Consider the following 18719-nt stretch of genomic DNA (forward strand, 5'->3'; position numbering starts at 1 on the left):
CGAATGTGTTTGTTACTTACCGTGTGTCATTTTCAGTGCAGAGCTGTGTTCAAGGAGGAAACAGATATGCCCACCTCTGGTGACCGACCAACCTGGTATGAATGATAAAAGTTCTATGTATGAAGCTGGTTTATTCATGCTATATAAAGGACCCTGGAGTTCCTGCTTGTGAGCTATGGACAATTGTAATTCAAATACAGAGAGACTTGATTTCCTTCAAAAGTACACTGCTGCACTGGACAGCCAGACCATCTTATCCTCTGGGTGTCGGAGGTGCTGGGAGGGTGATATCTACTTAGAAGAGGTTCATCTGCAAATGCACTGCCCTGCAGAAAGGCTTTGCAAATCTGTCCCCAAGCTGTAGTCCCACTTTTTAAATCTTGGCCTGGAATTTAAGCTGGGTTGAATGAAAGTTGGCTTTGCCTTTTAACAGCATGTGGGCTAGTGGTGGGGAAGGTCACTGTGCCACCCACCCCTCCGTCTCCTTGGCAGGTCAGGCTGGGAGGCATTTTATGTACAGCAGCTACCGTGGGCTGCAGCTCTGTGTGTGGCACTTTCCGTGTCTGAGCGCCATTCCTTGTAACCCCGGGGGGTGGACATGACTATTGTTCCCATTTTTCTGGTGAAGAAATAGGTTTAAGAGGTAAAGTGACTTCCCAGGGTCACATAGCTAGTGAGTGACAGAACCAGGACAGAATTAAACTGGATCACGGCAATGGTTGCATGGAGCAGCCACTCATCCCAGGGGCTTAAGTAGAATAAGTAAAGACACAGCACTGGGTCTGACCTGGTCGCCGCCGGCCCCCAGGTGCAGGCCATGGGATTTGCCATCCTACCCACAGGCTTAACTTCTCACACTTGAGTGCGTTAGGAGAAGTGGCAGGATCCCTGTCTTACTTCACCTGTGTGGGAAATTGCTCTCCCCCCACCCCACTCCAGAGAAGCTGAAACCCATTTTGAAAAGAGCTCAAGTCAATTATCCTGACCGACAGCCTCCTTGTCAGCACCCCCAGAATCTTCACACAGCTCAGCTGTCCCAGGGTCTTAGAGGCCCACCTCACTGTCCCCAAGTCACCAGCAATGACAGGGAGCACCCTGAGAGCCCCCAGCTCAGGCAAGAGGAGGTCAGTCCAGCCCGTCCTGTGCAGGAGCACGAGGCGGAGGCTCGCTCGGGCAGCCTGCCCCGCAGTCTTCAGTCTACAGGGCCCAGGACAGAGCAGGGCCCAGCCAAGGTGCCGATTTACATACCAGGTGGGAAGCTCAGCAAGGTCCGGTGACAGCCCAGCAGCACTGACACGCAGCCCCAGGCAGAGAACATTCTACCTATGAGCTCACAAACCCAAGCCAGAAGGAAAAAAAATAAGGTTCTAACTCTGCTGCCTTTTGCCTTTTCAAAGCTCTTCCTGCCCTCACCCAGCTGTGGGCACAGCAGCCAGGAAGGACCTGCTCAGGCAGAGAGCCCAGGTATCCCATCTGAGGAGGGTCAGTCCCTTTGCCCATGTGACTCACTGGAACGCCTTGGACACTCTGCAGTAGAGGCACAGCAGGACGGCTACCAGCAAGAGCACCATCAGGACACCGCCACCGATGAGGAAGAGAATTTTCACCTTGAGGTCAAAAGCCTTCGCTGTGCCTAGGCAGAGACGTGCAGGCCAGCAGTGAACGTGGCCTCCGTCCCCACACAGCCAGGAGGTGACCTGGATGTGCACCCTTCCGTGGAGGAAGGACGGACCCAGACACAGATCCTTACGTGTGTAAACACCAGTGAGTCTCCCCAGGGGGCCTAGACTCCTGAGCTGGCCAGAAGCGGGGAAGGAGGTTTACCTGTGGATGAAAAGGGCCGACAGTGCAAAGTGCAGAGAGAAGCAGAAGGACAGACGCTGGGAAGGGTCCTCCCTCTCGCAGGCAGGGATGCGCAGCTGTAACGGGCTGCGCTGGGGCTAATGGTCTTACACCCCACACCTGGGCATCCCAACCGCCTTCACCTTCAGAGTCAGAACTGACCCCTCGCTGGACCTCAGCCTTAAAGATCTATGGGAATGGCTGTTTCCAATTGCTATTGTCAGACGATGCTGAGAACATGCAAATCCATTTTGTAAATGATGCCTGTTTTAGGAAAAAAATTTTCAGTTCTCCCACTGACAATTAGGTCATGCATCTCATGGCTTGAGATTCTGGAAGCTTCCAGCCAAACCCTTGCCCAGGCTCAGAGATGGGAGGTGGCGGCTCAGGCTGGGAACAGCTTGCCCAGGAGCCCCTGGTCCCCCATTGTAGACATCGTACTCACAGGCCACACGCCTTCCTCTGACATCTTCCCTCCTAATCCCAACTGATTTTGGGCAATCCAGTTCCCCTGGAATGAGCAGGCACTCTGAGCCTTGGCGGCTAGTACCTCCAAAGCTTGGTAATGATCAAGGAACAGAGCGCGCCCAGAGAAGAGCGAACAGTCCAAGTGGTAAGCACACTTCCCCAAGTCCCACCATCCCACGCTGCACGAGGCCAACTGCACAGCAGAGTTCAAGAAAATAATTTAGGGAACAAGACCCTTCAGTCATGAATTCCTCAAGCCTATGATCCCTGTCTCAGTCCGCGTGCTGCTATAACTAAACACCCAAGAATATTTATAAGTAGTGATTTATAAACAATAGAAATTTATTTCCTCACAGTTCTGGAGGCTGGGGAGTGCAAGATCAAGGTTGGGCATCTGACGAGGGCCTGGTCTCTGCCTCCAGGATGACACCTTGAACACTGCGTCCTCACGTGGCCGAAGGGACCCGAGGGCAAAGGGCTGAGTGCTCGCTGAGGCCTCTTTTATTAGGGCATTAATCCACGCATGGCGGCAGAGCCCTGAGGACTCAGTCACCTCCTCAAGGCCCCATCTCTTACTGTTGCACTGGGGGTTAAGTTTCGACACGAATTCTTAAGGGACACAAACATTCAAACCACAACAGTCCCTAAGAGGGATCCTCTTACCCCATCAGGGAGAGCTGTCATGCAGGTTTTTAGATCTAACTTTCAGAAGCAGTTTTTGACTAGAGCTAGCAGAGCGGAGAGACTAGAGAACGCCTGGCTCCATCTTTTATGCCGGTCAGAGCACAGGCTGCAGTTCAGGGGCTGCCGGGGCCGGGCGAGGCCAGGCCATGGGCAGCTCACAGGGAGCACAGCTGAGAAGCTTCAGACCAGCGTCAGGAGCGCAGAGGCCAGAGCAGCGCATCAGTCATCCACTCGGACCCCAGTCAGCTGGGACTGTGGAGGGACCTGGAGGTGGGAGGACGTCCTGCCGCTGGACCTGCACAGCCTCCAGGGCGAGGGTGAAGGGCCACCTGTGGCCTCTGCGGGAGGCAAGTCTCAGGGAGTGGGGAGAGTGTTAACGATCCAACTCGGGACAGACTCAGCCTCTGGGGGCTTGTATTAGCCACCGCTGTCTAACTGCTGCACCTACCTAGCCCCAGGCTCAGGCTCAATGCAGTAAAGGTTTATTCCTGGCTCATTTCACAGATCGATCAAGCGTTTGAGGGTGGCATTCCACACGGTCACTCAGGGACCCAGGCTACTTCTTGCTAGATGTTCTGCAGCTGGCAGGAGTTGAGGGGAGAGAAATCATGGAGGATCAGAGGGAGGTCTTAGAGTTCAGGCCTGAAAATGGTGTACATCGCTCTGGCCACGTTGCTGTGGTCAGTCCCACGGACAGCTATGGCCCGCTCAGTCTGCACTGTCTGGAGGCCATCAGCTTGGGTCTGCTCAAAAGCCCAGGGGGGAAGGCTCTATCTTCAGGATCCCAGAAAGACTTGGAAACCAAGCGAGACAGGGTGGGCTGAGGTATGTCCTAGAACTCAAGTGATTCTAGTTTATCCTTATACAAAATCTCTGACCCATAAGGAATGGACACCGTGCAGTCATTAATTACAATGATAAATACACTCAGAAACACAAACAGTGCCCGTGACATTCTGTTGAGTTGTAAGTAATAGAATAGAGAAGATATGGTTTATGTGAAATTACATACATACACGATTCTCTACGCGTGTACACATCTGTATCTGCAAGAACGTTCACAGAAATGTTACAGAGCAGAGAGCCTGGCCCTAACGTCCCTGTGTGGCTGGCCAGACTCTCTGCAAGGTGATGAGCCCCTCTTTTATAATAAGGCAACATCCACAGAAGGGGTCAATCTGCATTGTCCCGAAGGTGTTACCCCAGAGCAAGGTTTGAGCCACCATTTTAAATCATATAATTTCCCCTTTATCTTCTGTACTTTTAAAATTTATAATATTGACTGATTAGGTATTCTTTTTATAAAGAAAAAAAAATAAAAACAAGATAACAAAATCTGAGCAACAAACTAAAAATCTCCAAACCCCAGTTCACCAAGAAAAAGAAAATTGACCCAAACTATGAGCAAACTAATGTTCATGGCTTTTAGCTCGGGCCCGGTTCCAAGGTGCAGGTTGTCAGGGGCGAGGTTTTGTGCCTCCACTAACGGAGCCAGTGGAAATCCGTAGCAATTCCAGGGCTCACGTGGGCAGCAAACTCACCCACGCGCCCATCTCCATGGAAATGGATTCCGCAGGCGTTTGCAACTTTGGGATGCAATTCCCCGAGGGTTGTGCAAACACAAGGGGTGAAAGGAGAGGAGTTCTCACACCCACGAGAAAGGTGGTCCTGGGGTCTTCAAAGGCAGCACCGGGGCCTGCTGTGTGGCTTCCTAGTGGGCACACTTCAGGGCTGGGTGAGAAACACTTAAAAAGCTGGCCCCGGCCCTGCTCCTACGGAGGGAGACGGGGACGAAGCCAGGCAGGGAGCGCAGGAGTTCCCATCCCACCATGCTCGCTGCCTCCATCTTCCGTCCGACTCTGCTGCTTTGCTGGTTTGCTGGCCCCAGGCCTGCCCAGCCCGAGACCCTCTTCCACAGCCGGGACCACTCGGACCTGGAGCCATCCCCCCTGCGCCAGGCCAAGCCCATCGCAGACCTCCACGCTGCTCAGGTAGGAGAGCGGGGGAAGAACAGCATCAGCTGCATGCACACTCACATGCATACACCCATGCACACCCATGCACACACATGCACAGGCCACGGTACGGCGGCAAAGGCCTGGGCTGTGCAAAGGCTGAGAAGGGCCAGGCAGGCTGGGCGGGAGAGAGCTTCTGTGGTTCCTGCAGGAGCGGACGCTGAATCGATGCTTAACCTGCTGTTAACTGGCGGCCCCCCCAGGGTGGCCTCCAGTAAGTGATCAGTGCTGCCCCGTGCACACGGACTGCAGACTCACGTGTCAGGTGCCTGTCTACATGTAAGCACGTGACATCGTAAGTAGCCAAGTCACTGTTCCGATGGCATTCCATGGCTGTCCACCATGCCAGTCTCTGAAGATTCGGAGAAGGGGACGGCCCCTGCAGAGGCCCCCTATGCAGCAGGGTCCAGCGCCTCAGCAGAGCTGCCCGGGTGACATCCGTCACCTTCGCTGCAGCTCTGGGTGAAGGACCTGGGCAAGGGCTCTAACAGGGGAGAGTCCTGGTGGGCAGGGAGGGGATGGGATGAGGCCCTTGGACTCGCCCTGGACACTGGTCCTGGGGGTCACCATACACCGCAAGCGGATGGTTGGCATTTCCTAGGTTAATCCCTGGCCCCAAGGGTGCCCCAGAGGTGAGGGCAGTGAGGGAGGACAGCTGGCCCAGGTCTGCCTGGGCTGCCCTGTCACACCACTATGGCCCCTGCCTCCCTGCCTCGGTGGGCTGGGAAGCCCCCAGGTCCTCAGACCCAGCTCACAGGCCAGGCCTCTCCATAGCCTCCTCCATGCTGTGACGCGTGGCTGTGACACATGGCCTTCCTCAGGGTCCCCCCCACCCCGACCTCTATTCTGCAGCCACAGCCCTCTCCTCCCGGCCCCGCACCCACCTGGCCTGCCCAGTTCTCTCCCTCAGGCCACAGGCGGAGCCGACCTCCGTCTCTCTCGCGCAGGCTGGGGTGGTGGCGGCCCCACAAATTTGGGTGTTTTTCTCTCCCACAGCGATTCTTGTCCAGATACGGCTGGTCGGGGGCTCAGGCCACCTGGGCTCCCAGCCCCGAAGGGCCACCAGAGGCCACCAAGGGCGCTGCCCTGGCCGAGGCTGTGCGCAGGTTCCAGCGAGTGAACGCACTGCCGGCCAGCGGGGAGCTAGACACGGCCACACTGGCGGCCATGAACAGGCCGCGCTGCGGAGTCCCTGACATGAGGCTGCTGCCCCCCGCCGCCCCGCCGCCCCCACAAGGCCTGCACCCCAGGGCCCGCCGCAAGCGCTTCCTGCAAATGCTGCTGCCCAGGCCAGGCCGGCAGCAGGAGGAGCCCCCGGATGGAGGGGCCCTCAGGGCCTTCTCCAAAAAGATCCTGAGCTGGAGGCTGGTGGGCGAGGCCTTGAGCAGCCAGCTCTCCGTGGACGAGCAGAGGCACATCTTCAGACTGGCCTTCAGGATGTGGAGCGAGGTGACGCCGCTGGACTTCCGGGAGGATCTCACTGCCCCTGGGGCCACAGTCGACATAAAACTGGGTTTTGGGAGAGGTGAGAAGGGTGCAGGCTGGCTCCCCCTGCCTCCCGGGGCCTGAGAGCCAGCCACTGGGCCATGGGTAAACGCCACCTCGGCCTCTGCCCAACCTAAGTGCCCTGCAGAATGGTGGCTCAAACCCCTACCTCTGGGGCTTGCTCTGGGGTGACACCTTCGGGGCAGGGCAGATTGACCCCTTCGTGGACGTTGCCATTTTGTAAAAGAGGGACTCATCACCCTGCACAGAGTCTGGCCAGCCACACAGGGACGTTAGGGCCAGGCCCTCTGCTCCTTGAGAGCAGCCCAGGGGGTGCAAGGCCCATGTGGGCTGCCCCTACAACCTTAACCCACGCCAACCCACCCTCCTCCTCCTCCCAGGGAGAAGGACGGAGTCAGGGGACACAGGGTTCAGGCCCAGACGCCACTGCCTCCTTGCCAGGTGGATGTGGACAAATGGCTTAGCTTCTCTGCAGCCCCAGTGCCGACTAGGGGTGCTGACAGCTGTCTTGCTGGCCTCACTGGGTTAACGTCCCAGAGTGATAAGTACAGGGACACGGTTGGTTGAAAAACCATACAAATGTAGGGGACGCTGAACTCCTTTGCTTCACGACCTACTCAGAGGTTAGGGTCCAGAGCTCATCTCCCCGCAAGCCTTTTAATCATCACCTCTGTCCCCCAACCCCACACTCACCTGGCTGGGAGAATAGAACAGTCCCTCTCCTCTCTGCTCCCGCAACACTTGGCACCTAGCTCTGTTTCCAGCAGTCTTTTTTTCTTTTTTTTGACACAAAGTCTTGCTCTGTTGCCCTGGCTTCAGTGCAGTGGTGTCATCATAGCTCACAGCAACCTCAAACTCCTGGGCTCAAGTGATCCTCCTGCCTCAGCCTCCCAAGTAGCTGGGACTACAGGCTCAAAACACTACACCCGGCTAATTTTTCTGTTTTTAGTAGAGACGGGGTCTTGCTCTTGCCCAGGCTGGTCTTGAACTCCTGAGCTCAAGCGATCCTTCCGCCTCGGCCTCCCAGAGTGCTAGGATTGCAGGCATGAACCACTGCACCCGGCCACTAGCAGTCTTTAGATTTTGTAAACACTGTTTATAAACCGTGTCTGCTGTACTCCTCCCATTGAGGAGTTAAGCCAGTTGACACCATGTCTGCGTCTGCCACGGGACAAGCTCCTCGAGGATGGAACCCTATCAATGTCTGTGCCCGGCAGGTGATGAATCTGTGATGGGCACTCCTTGTTCACCTGGACCACCTCCCTCTCCCCTCACCAGGCCGGCACCTGGGCTGTCCTTGGGTTTTTGATGGGAGCGGACAGGAGTTTGCTCATGCCTGGCGCCTGGGTGACATTCACTTTGATGATGACGAACACTTCACGCCTCCCACCAGTGACATGGGCATCAGCCTTCTCAAGGTCAGTGGTCCTGAGCTGCTCACGTTGACAGACAAGGGCAGTGCAGCAGGGGCTGGAGTCCAAAAGGCCAGAGCTTTTCCAATCGAGCGTCCACGTCCACGTCCTCCACGAAGATTCATCCATCTGTGGTTCCCCAGTTCCTGCCATTGTTCCCCTTCTCCTTAACAAGCACATCTCTTCCTGGAGAACAGGCCTGCCCTCTGTAATGTGGGGACCGGTCCCAGGGCTACTCGATTGCCCCGGCTTGGCCCCATACCTATGGTTCATGTTTCTCTTCCAGGTGGCCGTGCATGAAATTGGCCATGTCCTCGGCTTGCCTCACACCTACAGGACGGGATCCATAATGCAACCAAATTATACTCCCCAGGAGCCCGTGTTTGAGCTGGACTGGTCAGACAGAAAAGCAATTCAAAGGCTGTACGGTAAGACCATCCTGGGGAGGCCATTCCCAGCGCTCACAGCGGATGCTCAGTTCTCCAAAGCCGAGGATCCCCCTCACTCCTCACCAGGAGCCTGGTTCTCAAGGGGCACAAAAGTTGTACAACTCCGACGTCACCCACGAATAGCTGCCATCTGGCTCGATGGTGCAATTCTTAGTTAAAAGTGGTCCTGCCCAGACTGTAGCCACAGTAGGAGACAAAGCACACTCCCGTGGACAGTCCCTCCTGTGTCCTCTCCCCCACGTGTCACATACACTTGCCAGGGGGCGAGCACAGTGGTTCTCTAAACACGAGCAGGCCACTGGTGCCATGGCACCCCATAAGAGAAGCCACCGGAAGAAGCTGACTGTTATCCCAAGGCAAAGAGCAGCTTAGCCTTGCCAGGATAAACTTTAATCTCTACCTGATTGTTCAGGATAAAGCACTAGCAGTTAATTATTTAATTAAAGTGATTAGTGATTTAGCACAGATGCTCAAGGGAAGGAGCGCTGTCCTCCTTTCCATTTAAAGGTCCCTAAACAGAGACTGTCCCCATTTGTGTTCCACTCACATCCTCCTGATCTCAGCACTCAGAGTCTTGGGAGAACAACAAAAGCCAGGACGCAATTATTTCCTCCAGTGGAAATCCCACTCGTATGTATGCCCAGAATTAAACTTCTTGCCACTAATGATGTCAAACTGGTTGTCAAAGGAGGCGTCAACTAGCTATACTTAGGGTGGTCCTCCCTAATGACTTAGCAGCCACACGGAGACACCTGAGAGTGACTGGGAGCACTGTGAGAAGCCAGGACTGCTGTAGGCAGCCTGGGACCCCAGCCCCCTGCCCAGCCCACTTCCAATCTTCCACAGTGTCTTGCTTTAAGGTGTTTTAATAGAAAACTCAAGCTTTGCAATTGTTTCTATTCAAGTCACACATGTAAGTGGAGCAGTTGGGTTTTGCACCATGTGCCAAGTAGCTGGATTTTTCTTTTCTTTTTTCAAGGTTCATGTGAAGGATCATTTGATACTGCATTTGATTGGATTCGCAAAGAGAGAAACCAATACGGAGAAACGATGGTGAGGTTTAGCACGTATTTCTTCCGCAAAAGCTGGTACTGGCTTTATGAAAACCGAAACAATAGGACACGTTATGGGGACCCTATCCAAATCCTCGTCGGCTGGCATGGAATCCCAACACAAAACGTAGATGCTTTTGTCCACATCTGGACATGGAGAAGAGATGAACGTTATTTTTTTAAAGGTAAAGATGCTTCATGGATGGTTCTATTTAACACATTATTAATAGTAAATGTTTGAGCCCTTACCAAGGAATCTATTGCTAATTACCTGCTTAATTTCTGTCTGCTCCATCAGACTGGAAGTTCCATAAGCACAGGGATTGGGTTGTATCTCCTGATGTTTTTAAGAAGCTGCTCAAGTTATCAAATGAATGAAGGAGCAAATGAATTTTGCTAGGCACTGAGGTGGTTGCCAAAAAACTGTAAGAAAGGACCCTGCTCTACAGAAGTTTTAATCTGGCTCTGGAGAAGGAAAAAACCACACAAACCTTGGAAGCCCACCAATATAAGTGTTTTTAGGGGACAGACCAAGCAGAAAAGGTGATCACTGCCACCTGGAATTGGGTGCAGGCCTCCCAGGAGTCAGGGCTTGGGTGGGAGCCAAAGGCGCTGGAAAGGGCACCTGGAACGGTGTGAGAGAGGGTGGGTGGTCAGGGACAAGCTGCAGGGGCAGTGCCTGAGAGCGGGGAATGAAAAAGACACGTCTGTGCAGCAGTGGATTCGAGGTGTGGCAGGGGACGAACACAGGACGAGATCAGGCTGGAAAGACCGGCTGGCTCACCCATGGAGAGCCTCAGATGCAGGGTCAGGGGCTGGACTTCGCTGAGCAGACAGGGAGGAATCAATGGCAGTTTCTGAACAGGGAAGGTCAATGTCTTGCTGGGAGGCAGAAGTTGAGGTGGTAGGGTCATGGTGAAGGCACAAAGGGTAGCAGGTCTGGGCTTCTTGAAGCTGCTTCTCCCTATTCCCAAAGGCCTGGTCAAGGACCTCCATACCCAGTTCACATACGCATGCTACCTTTGCAAATCCAAACACGTCTGATCACAACGTGATTTTGTGGTCACTGATACTTCCTTCCCCTTTCTCACCTAGAGACAAGTTGTGTACACTCTCCCTGCCTGAATCCTAGTAATAGAACCATATTGCTTTAAATTGCTCAAAAAGTTGACAAGGCAAGAGCCAAACTCAAAGAACTTTATATGCAAATTTTATCATAAGGATCCTATGTATAAATCTGGTCTTAATTTTCCTTCACATCACACAAAGGAAGAATTACTTTGATTCTGTTACATGAAGAAATTGCCTTCCGGCAGACTTTTACAGTTCAGGTCTTTCGGCGTTGGAAGCACATCTTTCAGGACTTTAAGAAGTCCCAAACTAGAATTTATGTTGGCAACACTCGATCTTAATTATAGAATTAGGTCATCATGGGGAACTGCTAAAGTACAGCTGTATTTTATTCTTGGAGCTTTAAAAATGTCTTAAATTTAATTTGCTATGAGTACTTTAAATTAAAAAAAAATTCCACTTAGAGTGAATTGCATGTCTAACTGGACATATGTCATATTGTTCTCAATAGCCAACTTTTCTAAATATATTAAATATTTGGTTGCTAAGGAATGTAACTGCTCGAGGTATTCTGAGTTGTGAACACAGAAGTATCTAACTCAGTGGATTTATTCTATTGTGTCGGCAACATGCCAAGTATGCAGGATTAGGAACTAATAAGAAAAGCCTAAAATAACCCCCTACTGTTTCAGAGTGTGAAATTAGCATTTGAACTTTGACTCAAAATGGAGCAAAGTTACAAGATATTATTTCGTAGGACAGTGGGTACAGTCTCACTTGGGTGGAATTGGAGAGCCCTGGGTTGTGTCCCTGGCTTGACCTAGGCTGTCTGAACTTGGGTGAGTCACTTCTATTCTTTATTCTAGTTTCCTTATTTGTAAAATGGAGGTGGTGGTGGAATTAGATGATTCTAAAATACTGAGAAAAGGTATAATCCAAAAATAAGCATCATGATTTCTTCTGTAAAAAGAGGGTTCACATCGATGACGACAGGAAAATGATTCCAACCCATGGGCCACTAACATGTAAAAGGAAGATCTTTAGACTATAATGAAAGAAGAAAAAAAACTAAGATACTTAAGGTAAAAAAAGATCCCATTATTTTTGTTGTTTTGTTTTTGCTTTTGATGAGAGCCAAGAGGATGACGTTCATGGGCTGGGGTTCACTGTGAAGGGGAACCAGCATTCTAACTGTAGCAATGATCTGTAAGAAAAATGCATCACTGGGGTCAAATCCAGAAGTAATTCAAGAGCTGGGAAAATCATTAATTTGAGTGGAGGCCTCACTCAGATGCTGAAGCCCTTTCTCCTGGGATCATGGCTGGACGGCACACATGACTGGCTGAGACCTACACTGAAAGCTGTCCTTCTTGTCATGTTTCCTGTTATTGAATATTAATAAGCCACATGAACATATTTTGGTTGGCTCTCAGGAAACCAATACTGGAGATATGACAGTGACAAGGATCAGGCGTATGCAGAAGATGAACAAGGAAAAAGCTACCCCAAGTTGATTTCAGAAGGATTTCCTGGCATCCCAAGTCCCCTGGACACGGCCTTTTATGACCGGAGGCAGCAGTTAATTTACTTCTTCAAGGAGTCCTTGGTAAGTGGAAGGCTCTGCAGCCTAACACTGCTTCTGTCACCCTTGACTAAGATTTGTCAGACAAGTTCTTAGTTCAATGCTGTTCTCAATTACTTCAGAGCTAAAAACAGCAATGACAGATCATTTAGATGGAAAATTAAGAAGGTCAGGTCTAAAGAATTTGGTGCAAAGTCAGACTTACCTCAGTGATATTAAAATAACAAAAATCGATCATGTTCAGAAAAGCCCATCTTACTGTCTAATTTACTTTGCAGGTATTTGCATTTGATGTCAACAGAAATCAAGTACTTAAGTCTTATCCAATGAAGATTACTGAAGTTTTTCCGGCAATAGTACCACAAAACCACCCTTTCAGAAATATAGATTCAGCTTACTACTCCTACACATACAACTCCGTTTTCTTTTTCAAAGACAATGCATACTGGAAAGTAGTTAATGATAAGGACAAACAACAGAATTCCTGGCTTCCTACTAATGGCTTATTTCCAAAAAAGCCTATTTCAGAGAAGTGGTTCGACATTTGTGATGTCCACATCTCCACATTGAACATGTGATGAGAAAGAGAACGGGAGGCAGTCGCAGGATTTCTCTTCTAAGAGAAAAAAATCTGATTTCTTTTACAAAGAAAACCGGTTTTTTAGTAGCTGAAGTGAATATAGCTCCCTAAGCTAAAACCCAATAGAAAAAGCCTTACTGGAAACTTTAGAAGTACTTGATTTAAAAATCAATTGCTCAGGCAAAAAATAATTTACCAAACGATTTTACTAATTTTTTAGGAAAGGTTAAAAAAAACCAACTAAAACGCGAGCATCTGGGGGGATCCCAGTCTTTGTTTCCGCTCTCTGGGGAGCTCTGCTGCCGCCCCAACACTGCCCGCACCACCCGACCGTGCGCATCGGGAAGGCAGCCAGAGCCACGGGCGAGTTATCAAGGAAGGAGATGCCGCTCTCCACTACATGGCGGTGATTTTACTGAGGGAGTCAATGGGACAGGTCGCAGAACTCAAATTAACTACACTCCAAAATCCCTGTCATAATGATATTTCTCTAATACTTGACAGTGCACAGAAGGTTTTCACACATATTTGTCTGTTGATCTTCACAACTCTGTCAGAGTGGCAGGACAGATACTACTGTGCACATTTCTTGTCCAAGAAACCGAACTTCATTAGTTGTGTCCTTCCAAAAGTCAAACCTAGTGGCAGCCCTGGGCCCCATCTCCGCATTCCCGCCCAGTGCCCTCTGCACTTTCTTTCTGTCCCTGTGGTGGTCTCCAGCCCTGCCACCAGAGGTGTCCTCTTGTTTGAATGCACAGACCTGCATCCCAGATGGTCCTGCAGAGAACAGTTTTTCTGGCTATTATTCATTTAGTGTTCTCTTCTCTCTGCAAAGCAGTAAACACTCTATATGAAGCTAGTTGGATAATTTTATTTTTCCAGTGTCAGTTATATTTAGGATAGGCATTATGTTCTTTTAACTTTTACATAATAGAGCTATTAACTCTTTTTTTTTTTTCTCTGAGGTGGAGTCTAGCTCTGTCACCTGGGCTAGAGTACCATGGCGTCAGCCTAGCGCACAGCAACCTCAAACTCCTGTGCTCAAGCAATTCTCCTGCCTCAGCCTCCCGAATAGCTGGGACTATAGGCCTGTGCCACCACACTCAGATAATTTTTCTATTTTTAGTAGAGACGGGGGTCTCACTCTTGCTCAAGCTGGTCTCGAACTCCTTACCTCAAGCAATCCTCCCGCCTTGCCCTTGCTAGGACTACAGGTGTGAGCCACTGCCCCAAGCCAGAGCTATGAACTCTTAACCTAAACAAAACCAAACAAAAACCCCAATGTCATATGTAACGATGTGGGCAAAATTTGGGCAATGAAATATTCTAAAAAAGATTCAGTAGCCTCAATGATAAGGCCACAAACACTACATTTCTTCTAAAAGAACAGCTAAAACACAGGTATTTTAAGAAGCTTTAATCTAAATTAAAATCAGCAAATTCAAATGTGTTTTATTTTTCTTCCCTGTAGGATCTTCCATGTTTTTGCTTTGACAAAGGAAGATAGCGAGAATTTATATTTTCTTGCCTAAAAACAAATTTTCCCCTTTACTGAAAGGCTGTTCAGCTAAGGAGAGGGGCTGGGAGATAAGATAAGCAACTCTAATACCCTAACCCCAGCTCATTTCTACTAAGTAGGAAAATCCTTTTTTCATTCATTAACCCAAAATATGATACAATCAATGGAAGTGTCCAGGTTGAACTAGCAGAGTAAAGACAGTTTTATCCTGTGTGTGCACTTGCTGCGAGCAGAAACGGAATGACAGCAGCCCTGAAATGAGACAGTACTGATTTTATACAACTGCTTTCTATGATTTGAGCAAAATTTTAAATGCTTCAGTGATTAATTTTTGCAAACAGATGCAAATCTGTCCCAAGGACAATGCAAACTAAATAAACAAGGAAGTAGACAAATGGCAAGAGAGAATTCTGTCAAGCTATGATGGATGTTAACTTATTGTCAATGAAAACACCTGAAAATCTGTGTAAGACAAAGCAGTTTGTGAAAATGCAGCTTAAAATCAGTTTATTTCAGACAGTTCCTGGTGTGCAGGAGGGGCTGCTGGCCATCAGGGAGGCCTGCACAATGGCAGCATCCCGAGCACACCTGCCCCAGTCCAGGCCAGCAGACCTGCCTGCAGCAGGGGCACACATAGACCTCACCCCACCCTGTTAGAGTCTGTCTGCTTTTCCCTTGAAATTGAGAGTTACTAATTATGAAGGACAAATACAGCCTTGTACACTGTAGGCATTAAAAAAAGAGTATGTTTGTATGCAACTGGACAAGAGCCGCGTAGCGGCAGCCAGTAATAAGTAAAATATTCTAGTGAGAACTCAGTCAATGGCAGAATTTTACTTTTAATGTTTTGAGCTTTACTTTGTAAAGTTTATTAATCAGACTGAGTTCGAATCAAAACTCAATGTGAAGAATGCAAAATGGAAAAATACAAAGACATTTTAAATAAATAATTTATTCAAAATAGTTTTCTTACCTTATTCACAGTTTCAAGTTTAAAATAAAAAAAAGGGTAGTACCTATTCCTGATCATCATATAAAGTCAAAGGAAAGTGAACCCCTCGGAACATGCATTAAATACAGCGAATTGCACAACAGTTCGTCTTTGAAAACTCCTGCACCGAAGCTTAAGAAGGGCACACTTTTTTCCTGTGCAACTTAGAGGAAAACATTGTAGATGTACAGGAAGTTTCTTTAACCCACTTGAACCTTTAAAATCATTTGGATAAAAGTTCTCTTGAACAAAGTAACATCTTATCCAAAATAATCATACCTTAAACCCATGTAGCTTAACATACTTCAAAAATATTTACAAGTGTAATTGCATCACAGCAAGTCTATTGATATTGAGGTACTATATGCTTCCCAAAGAAATAAATGCTGGAAGGTTTAAGTTTGATTCTGATTTTAGCACTTCAAATGAAGAAGACAAAAAACTCAACCATAATTCATCTGTTGTAGGAAATGATAATTCTGTGTTTTCACTGCTGTACCTGTTTGAAATGGATATTTCTCTCGTATTTAATGAATGAAGCACCGAATGGACAAACCAGCTCCTGTGTTCAGAAGGCACTGACAGCGAGTCCGCGGGCGGCCCTGTGCTTGGGTCACTGAACAGCGCTGCTGCCCCCGCGGGCAAGCTGGCCCAGCAGGTGGATGATAATCTCCGTTCTCTCCAGAAGAGTTGCATTTTTGTTTGCAGTACCTCTCAAAAGCTGGGAGTAAACTTGCTTGTTGCTTTTGAGGACTACATCTTCTTCAATGTTACTGCTGGGGTTAAAAAAAAAAAAAGACAGTTAAAGGGAACTTCGATGTCCACCAATAGTTCAGAGATCCAAAAAAACCAACAAGAATAGCCCAGGAGTCACTTTTCAGAGAAGCGGGTGTTCCATTACTGCCTGTTTCACATCTACCTTCTTATACCTACTGCCCATGGGCCTGTTTTTAGACATTTATTTCAATACATCGATTAAAACCAATGCCCATTCCTTTTATAAATATTTGAGTGCCTACTATGTACCAGGAACTGCTCTTGGCAGTCAACAAAACAGACCAAAAAAGCCCCTGCCTTTGTGGAATTTGCATTCTACTGAGGTAGGAGTTGGGGGCGGGGGCTCTGGGGGAAGACATACAATAAACAATTAAGGAAACAGAAGTGTCAGATGAACATGCCGGGAAGAAAATATAGCAGAGACCAGCTAGGGCAGAGGGAGCCTCACGCAGTGCTAGTAAGTACACATCTGCAGCAGCTGTCAGGCTGCAGAGCTGGAACTCCCTTGGACTTCAAGCACAGACTTCTGACTGACAGGAACTGCTGCACCTCAGTTTACTCTAAATGTGTCAGTGCGCCTTCTGTGCGAGAATGCCCCTCAGCTGAAGAGCACTATACAGTACTCCATCTAAAAACTGTTTAAGTTGGCCGGGCACGGTGGCTCACGCCTGTAATCCTAGCTCTCTGGGAGGCCGAGGCGGGCGGATTGTTTGAGCTCAGGAGTTCGAGACCAGCCTGAGCAAGAGCGAGACCCCGTCCCTACTAAAAATAGAAAGAAATTAATCAGACAGCTAAAAATATATAGAAAAAATTTAGCGGGGCATGGTGGCGCATGCCTGTAGTCGCAGCTACTCGGGAGGCTGAGGCAGTAGGATCGCTTGAGCCCAGGAGTTTGAGGTTGCTGTGAGCTAGGATGATGCCACGGCACTCTAGCCCAGGCAACACAGTGAGACTCTGTTCTCGGGGGAAAAAAAAAAAAAAACTGTTTAAGTTTACAGTTTGTTCTGAAAATATTTACCCCTTATGATGGATGAACTTATTATACTTACGTTACTCCTGGAAAAGACCAGTAATTACGTGGCAGTATGTGGCAGTTCACCATATGTAACACAGACCCCTGGCTCATACAACCAGATAATAGCTATGATGCCAGGACTCTTTATAGTGTACATGACCACACCTGAGCCTTACAATAACCCTGTCCCCTCACATAGGCAAGACTAGCATTTTTATTTTGTAGATGTAAAAGCTAAGGCCCAGAAGGGTCAATAATTCAGATCAAGATCAAAATGTCATGCTTTCCAATTTCAAATGCTACGCTCTTTTTCCTCTCTGGTGTGCAAATTCTCTCCCTCATCCAGGTGCCCGCCAGTTAGGCTCGCCAGCGAGCACCAGGCAGCGCAGCTTTCTCCTCCCTCAGCTCAGGGCTCTGGCTGTAAGGAACCCCCCTTTCCTTCCTTCATGGTTCCATTTCTCCTCTGCAGGACCCACCTGCCCTGTGTTCAGAGACCTATTCCCCCTCCCTTCTTTTATCACGCAAATCTCCTCCTCTATTCCCCCAATGCCAGCCACAGTACAGTAAACTGATTGTTCGAAATGCATTCACTACCTGCAATCTGGGCCTAAGCTTGGCTGTTTTATTTCTGGAGAGAGTTAACATTCACAACACCTTTAATAAATTTAAATTACTCTTTGACAGTAAGCAAGGCAATAGCATTTAACAATTAGAAAAAGTGTCTGAAATATGAATTATTTTCTATGGACAATGATATCACATTGTCATTTTAGTTGGGTGCCTAAAGGTAATTGATGGCTGCTAGAATCATGTATTTTAAACCCTTCAATTTGTTCTGATCATACTTCTGAATCATAAATTTTCATCTTCCAATTTCTACAAATCATGCCCTTCCTTAATCTACACTCATCAATAGTTTCATTGAACTATGACCCCTATTCAGAGGGCTCCATCATTTCATAGGGTTTTCTTTTTACCAAAGGTAACTTACATTCTTTAATTTTCCTTTTCACTAATCTTAACCAAATATCAAATGTACATATCTGGCTGGGAACAACCCATAAATCTGAAGGATTTGTTCTCAGCAATGCAGCAGAGAACTTCCTGAATCTCCGGAGATTACTTCTACTTTTTATAGTTTTCCATTATATTGACCACCCCAAAGCCACCAAAGTGTCAAGAGGCCCAAATCTGCTACGGCAATGAGTATTATACAGTATATGAGTAAATAAATTCTTAATCCAAAAAGGAAAAAAAAATCCCAACCTAACAAACAAAACTAACATTTCTAGAAGTACAATTGCAATGTGGTTGTCATATGAAGTACTTGCATACTCTGAAAATGAAAAAAAATTTTTGAACAAATTAAATGCATCTTAATTTTCTTAGATTCTACTGCAATTTTATAGGAATGCAAGAAAATTAAGATTTTAATTATTAAGCCCTATTTATTCCATTTTTTTTTTTTTTGCTCTGGAGAAGAAGGGGAAAACAGCAGTCAAAACAAAAACTCAACTTATTAATACAGTTGTACCTCAGTATCCACGGATTGGCCCAGGAACCCCCAGGATACCAAAACCTGAGGTTGCTTCAGTCCCTGATATAAAATGTAGTATCTGCATGTAATCTATGCATATCCTCCTGTATAAATTATCTCTAGATTATTTATAATAGATACCTAACACAATGTAAATGCTATGTAAATAGTTGTTATACCGTATTGCTTTTATGTTTGTATTTTTTTTTTTTTTTTTTT

At 48.1% G+C, this 18719-nt stretch overlaps 2 protein-coding genes across 2 annotated transcripts in view; one reads left to right on the forward strand and one right to left on the reverse strand.

The window, feature by feature from the left end:
- Positions 1 to 4823: 4823 nt before the first annotated feature.
- Positions 4824 to 12867, forward strand: MMP21 (matrix metallopeptidase 21). Its single transcript, XM_012655348.1, has 7 exons — positions 4824 to 4985; positions 6006 to 6534; positions 7794 to 7933; positions 8214 to 8355; positions 9356 to 9613; positions 11933 to 12105; positions 12360 to 12867. The coding sequence occupies exons 1-7, from the start codon at positions 4824 to 4826 to the stop codon at positions 12657 to 12659; spliced, it is 1704 nt and encodes a 567-aa protein (XP_012510802.1). The 3' UTR covers positions 12660 to 12867.
- Positions 12868 to 15112: 2245 nt separating this feature from the next.
- The window catches only part of EDRF1 (erythroid differentiation regulatory factor 1), a 42498-nt gene continuing 38891 nt past the window's right edge, over positions 15113 to 18719 (reverse strand). Inside the window, exon 23 of the mRNA XM_012655343.1 lies at positions 15113 to 15947. Within this exon, the coding sequence (XP_012510797.1) occupies positions 15785 to 15947 (163 nt within the window). The 3' untranslated portion in view covers positions 15113 to 15784. The remainder of the gene's footprint in view (positions 15948 to 18719) is intronic.

The sequence above is a fragment of the Propithecus coquereli genome, unplaced genomic scaffold, assembly GCF_000956105.1.
Source record: "Propithecus coquereli isolate 6110/MARCELLA unplaced genomic scaffold, Pcoq_1.0 Scaffold473, whole genome shotgun sequence".
Lineage (NCBI taxonomy): Eukaryota > Metazoa > Chordata > Mammalia > Primates > Indriidae > Propithecus > Propithecus coquereli.

Excerpts from the sequence above, each read along its gene's own strand:
- MMP21 (XM_012655348.1), top strand. The coding sequence starts at position 4,824 with ATGCTCGCTGCCTCCATCTTCCGTCCGACTCTGCTGCTTTGCTGGTTT. Across the intron at positions 4,986-6,005 it reads CAGACCTCCACGCTGCTCAG|CGATTCTTGTCCAGATACGG; the intron begins GTAGGAGAGCGG and ends TCTCTCCCACAG. Across the intron at positions 8,356-9,355 it reads AGCAATTCAAAGGCTGTACG|GTTCATGTGAAGGATCATTT; the intron begins GTAAGACCATCC and ends TCTTTTTTCAAG.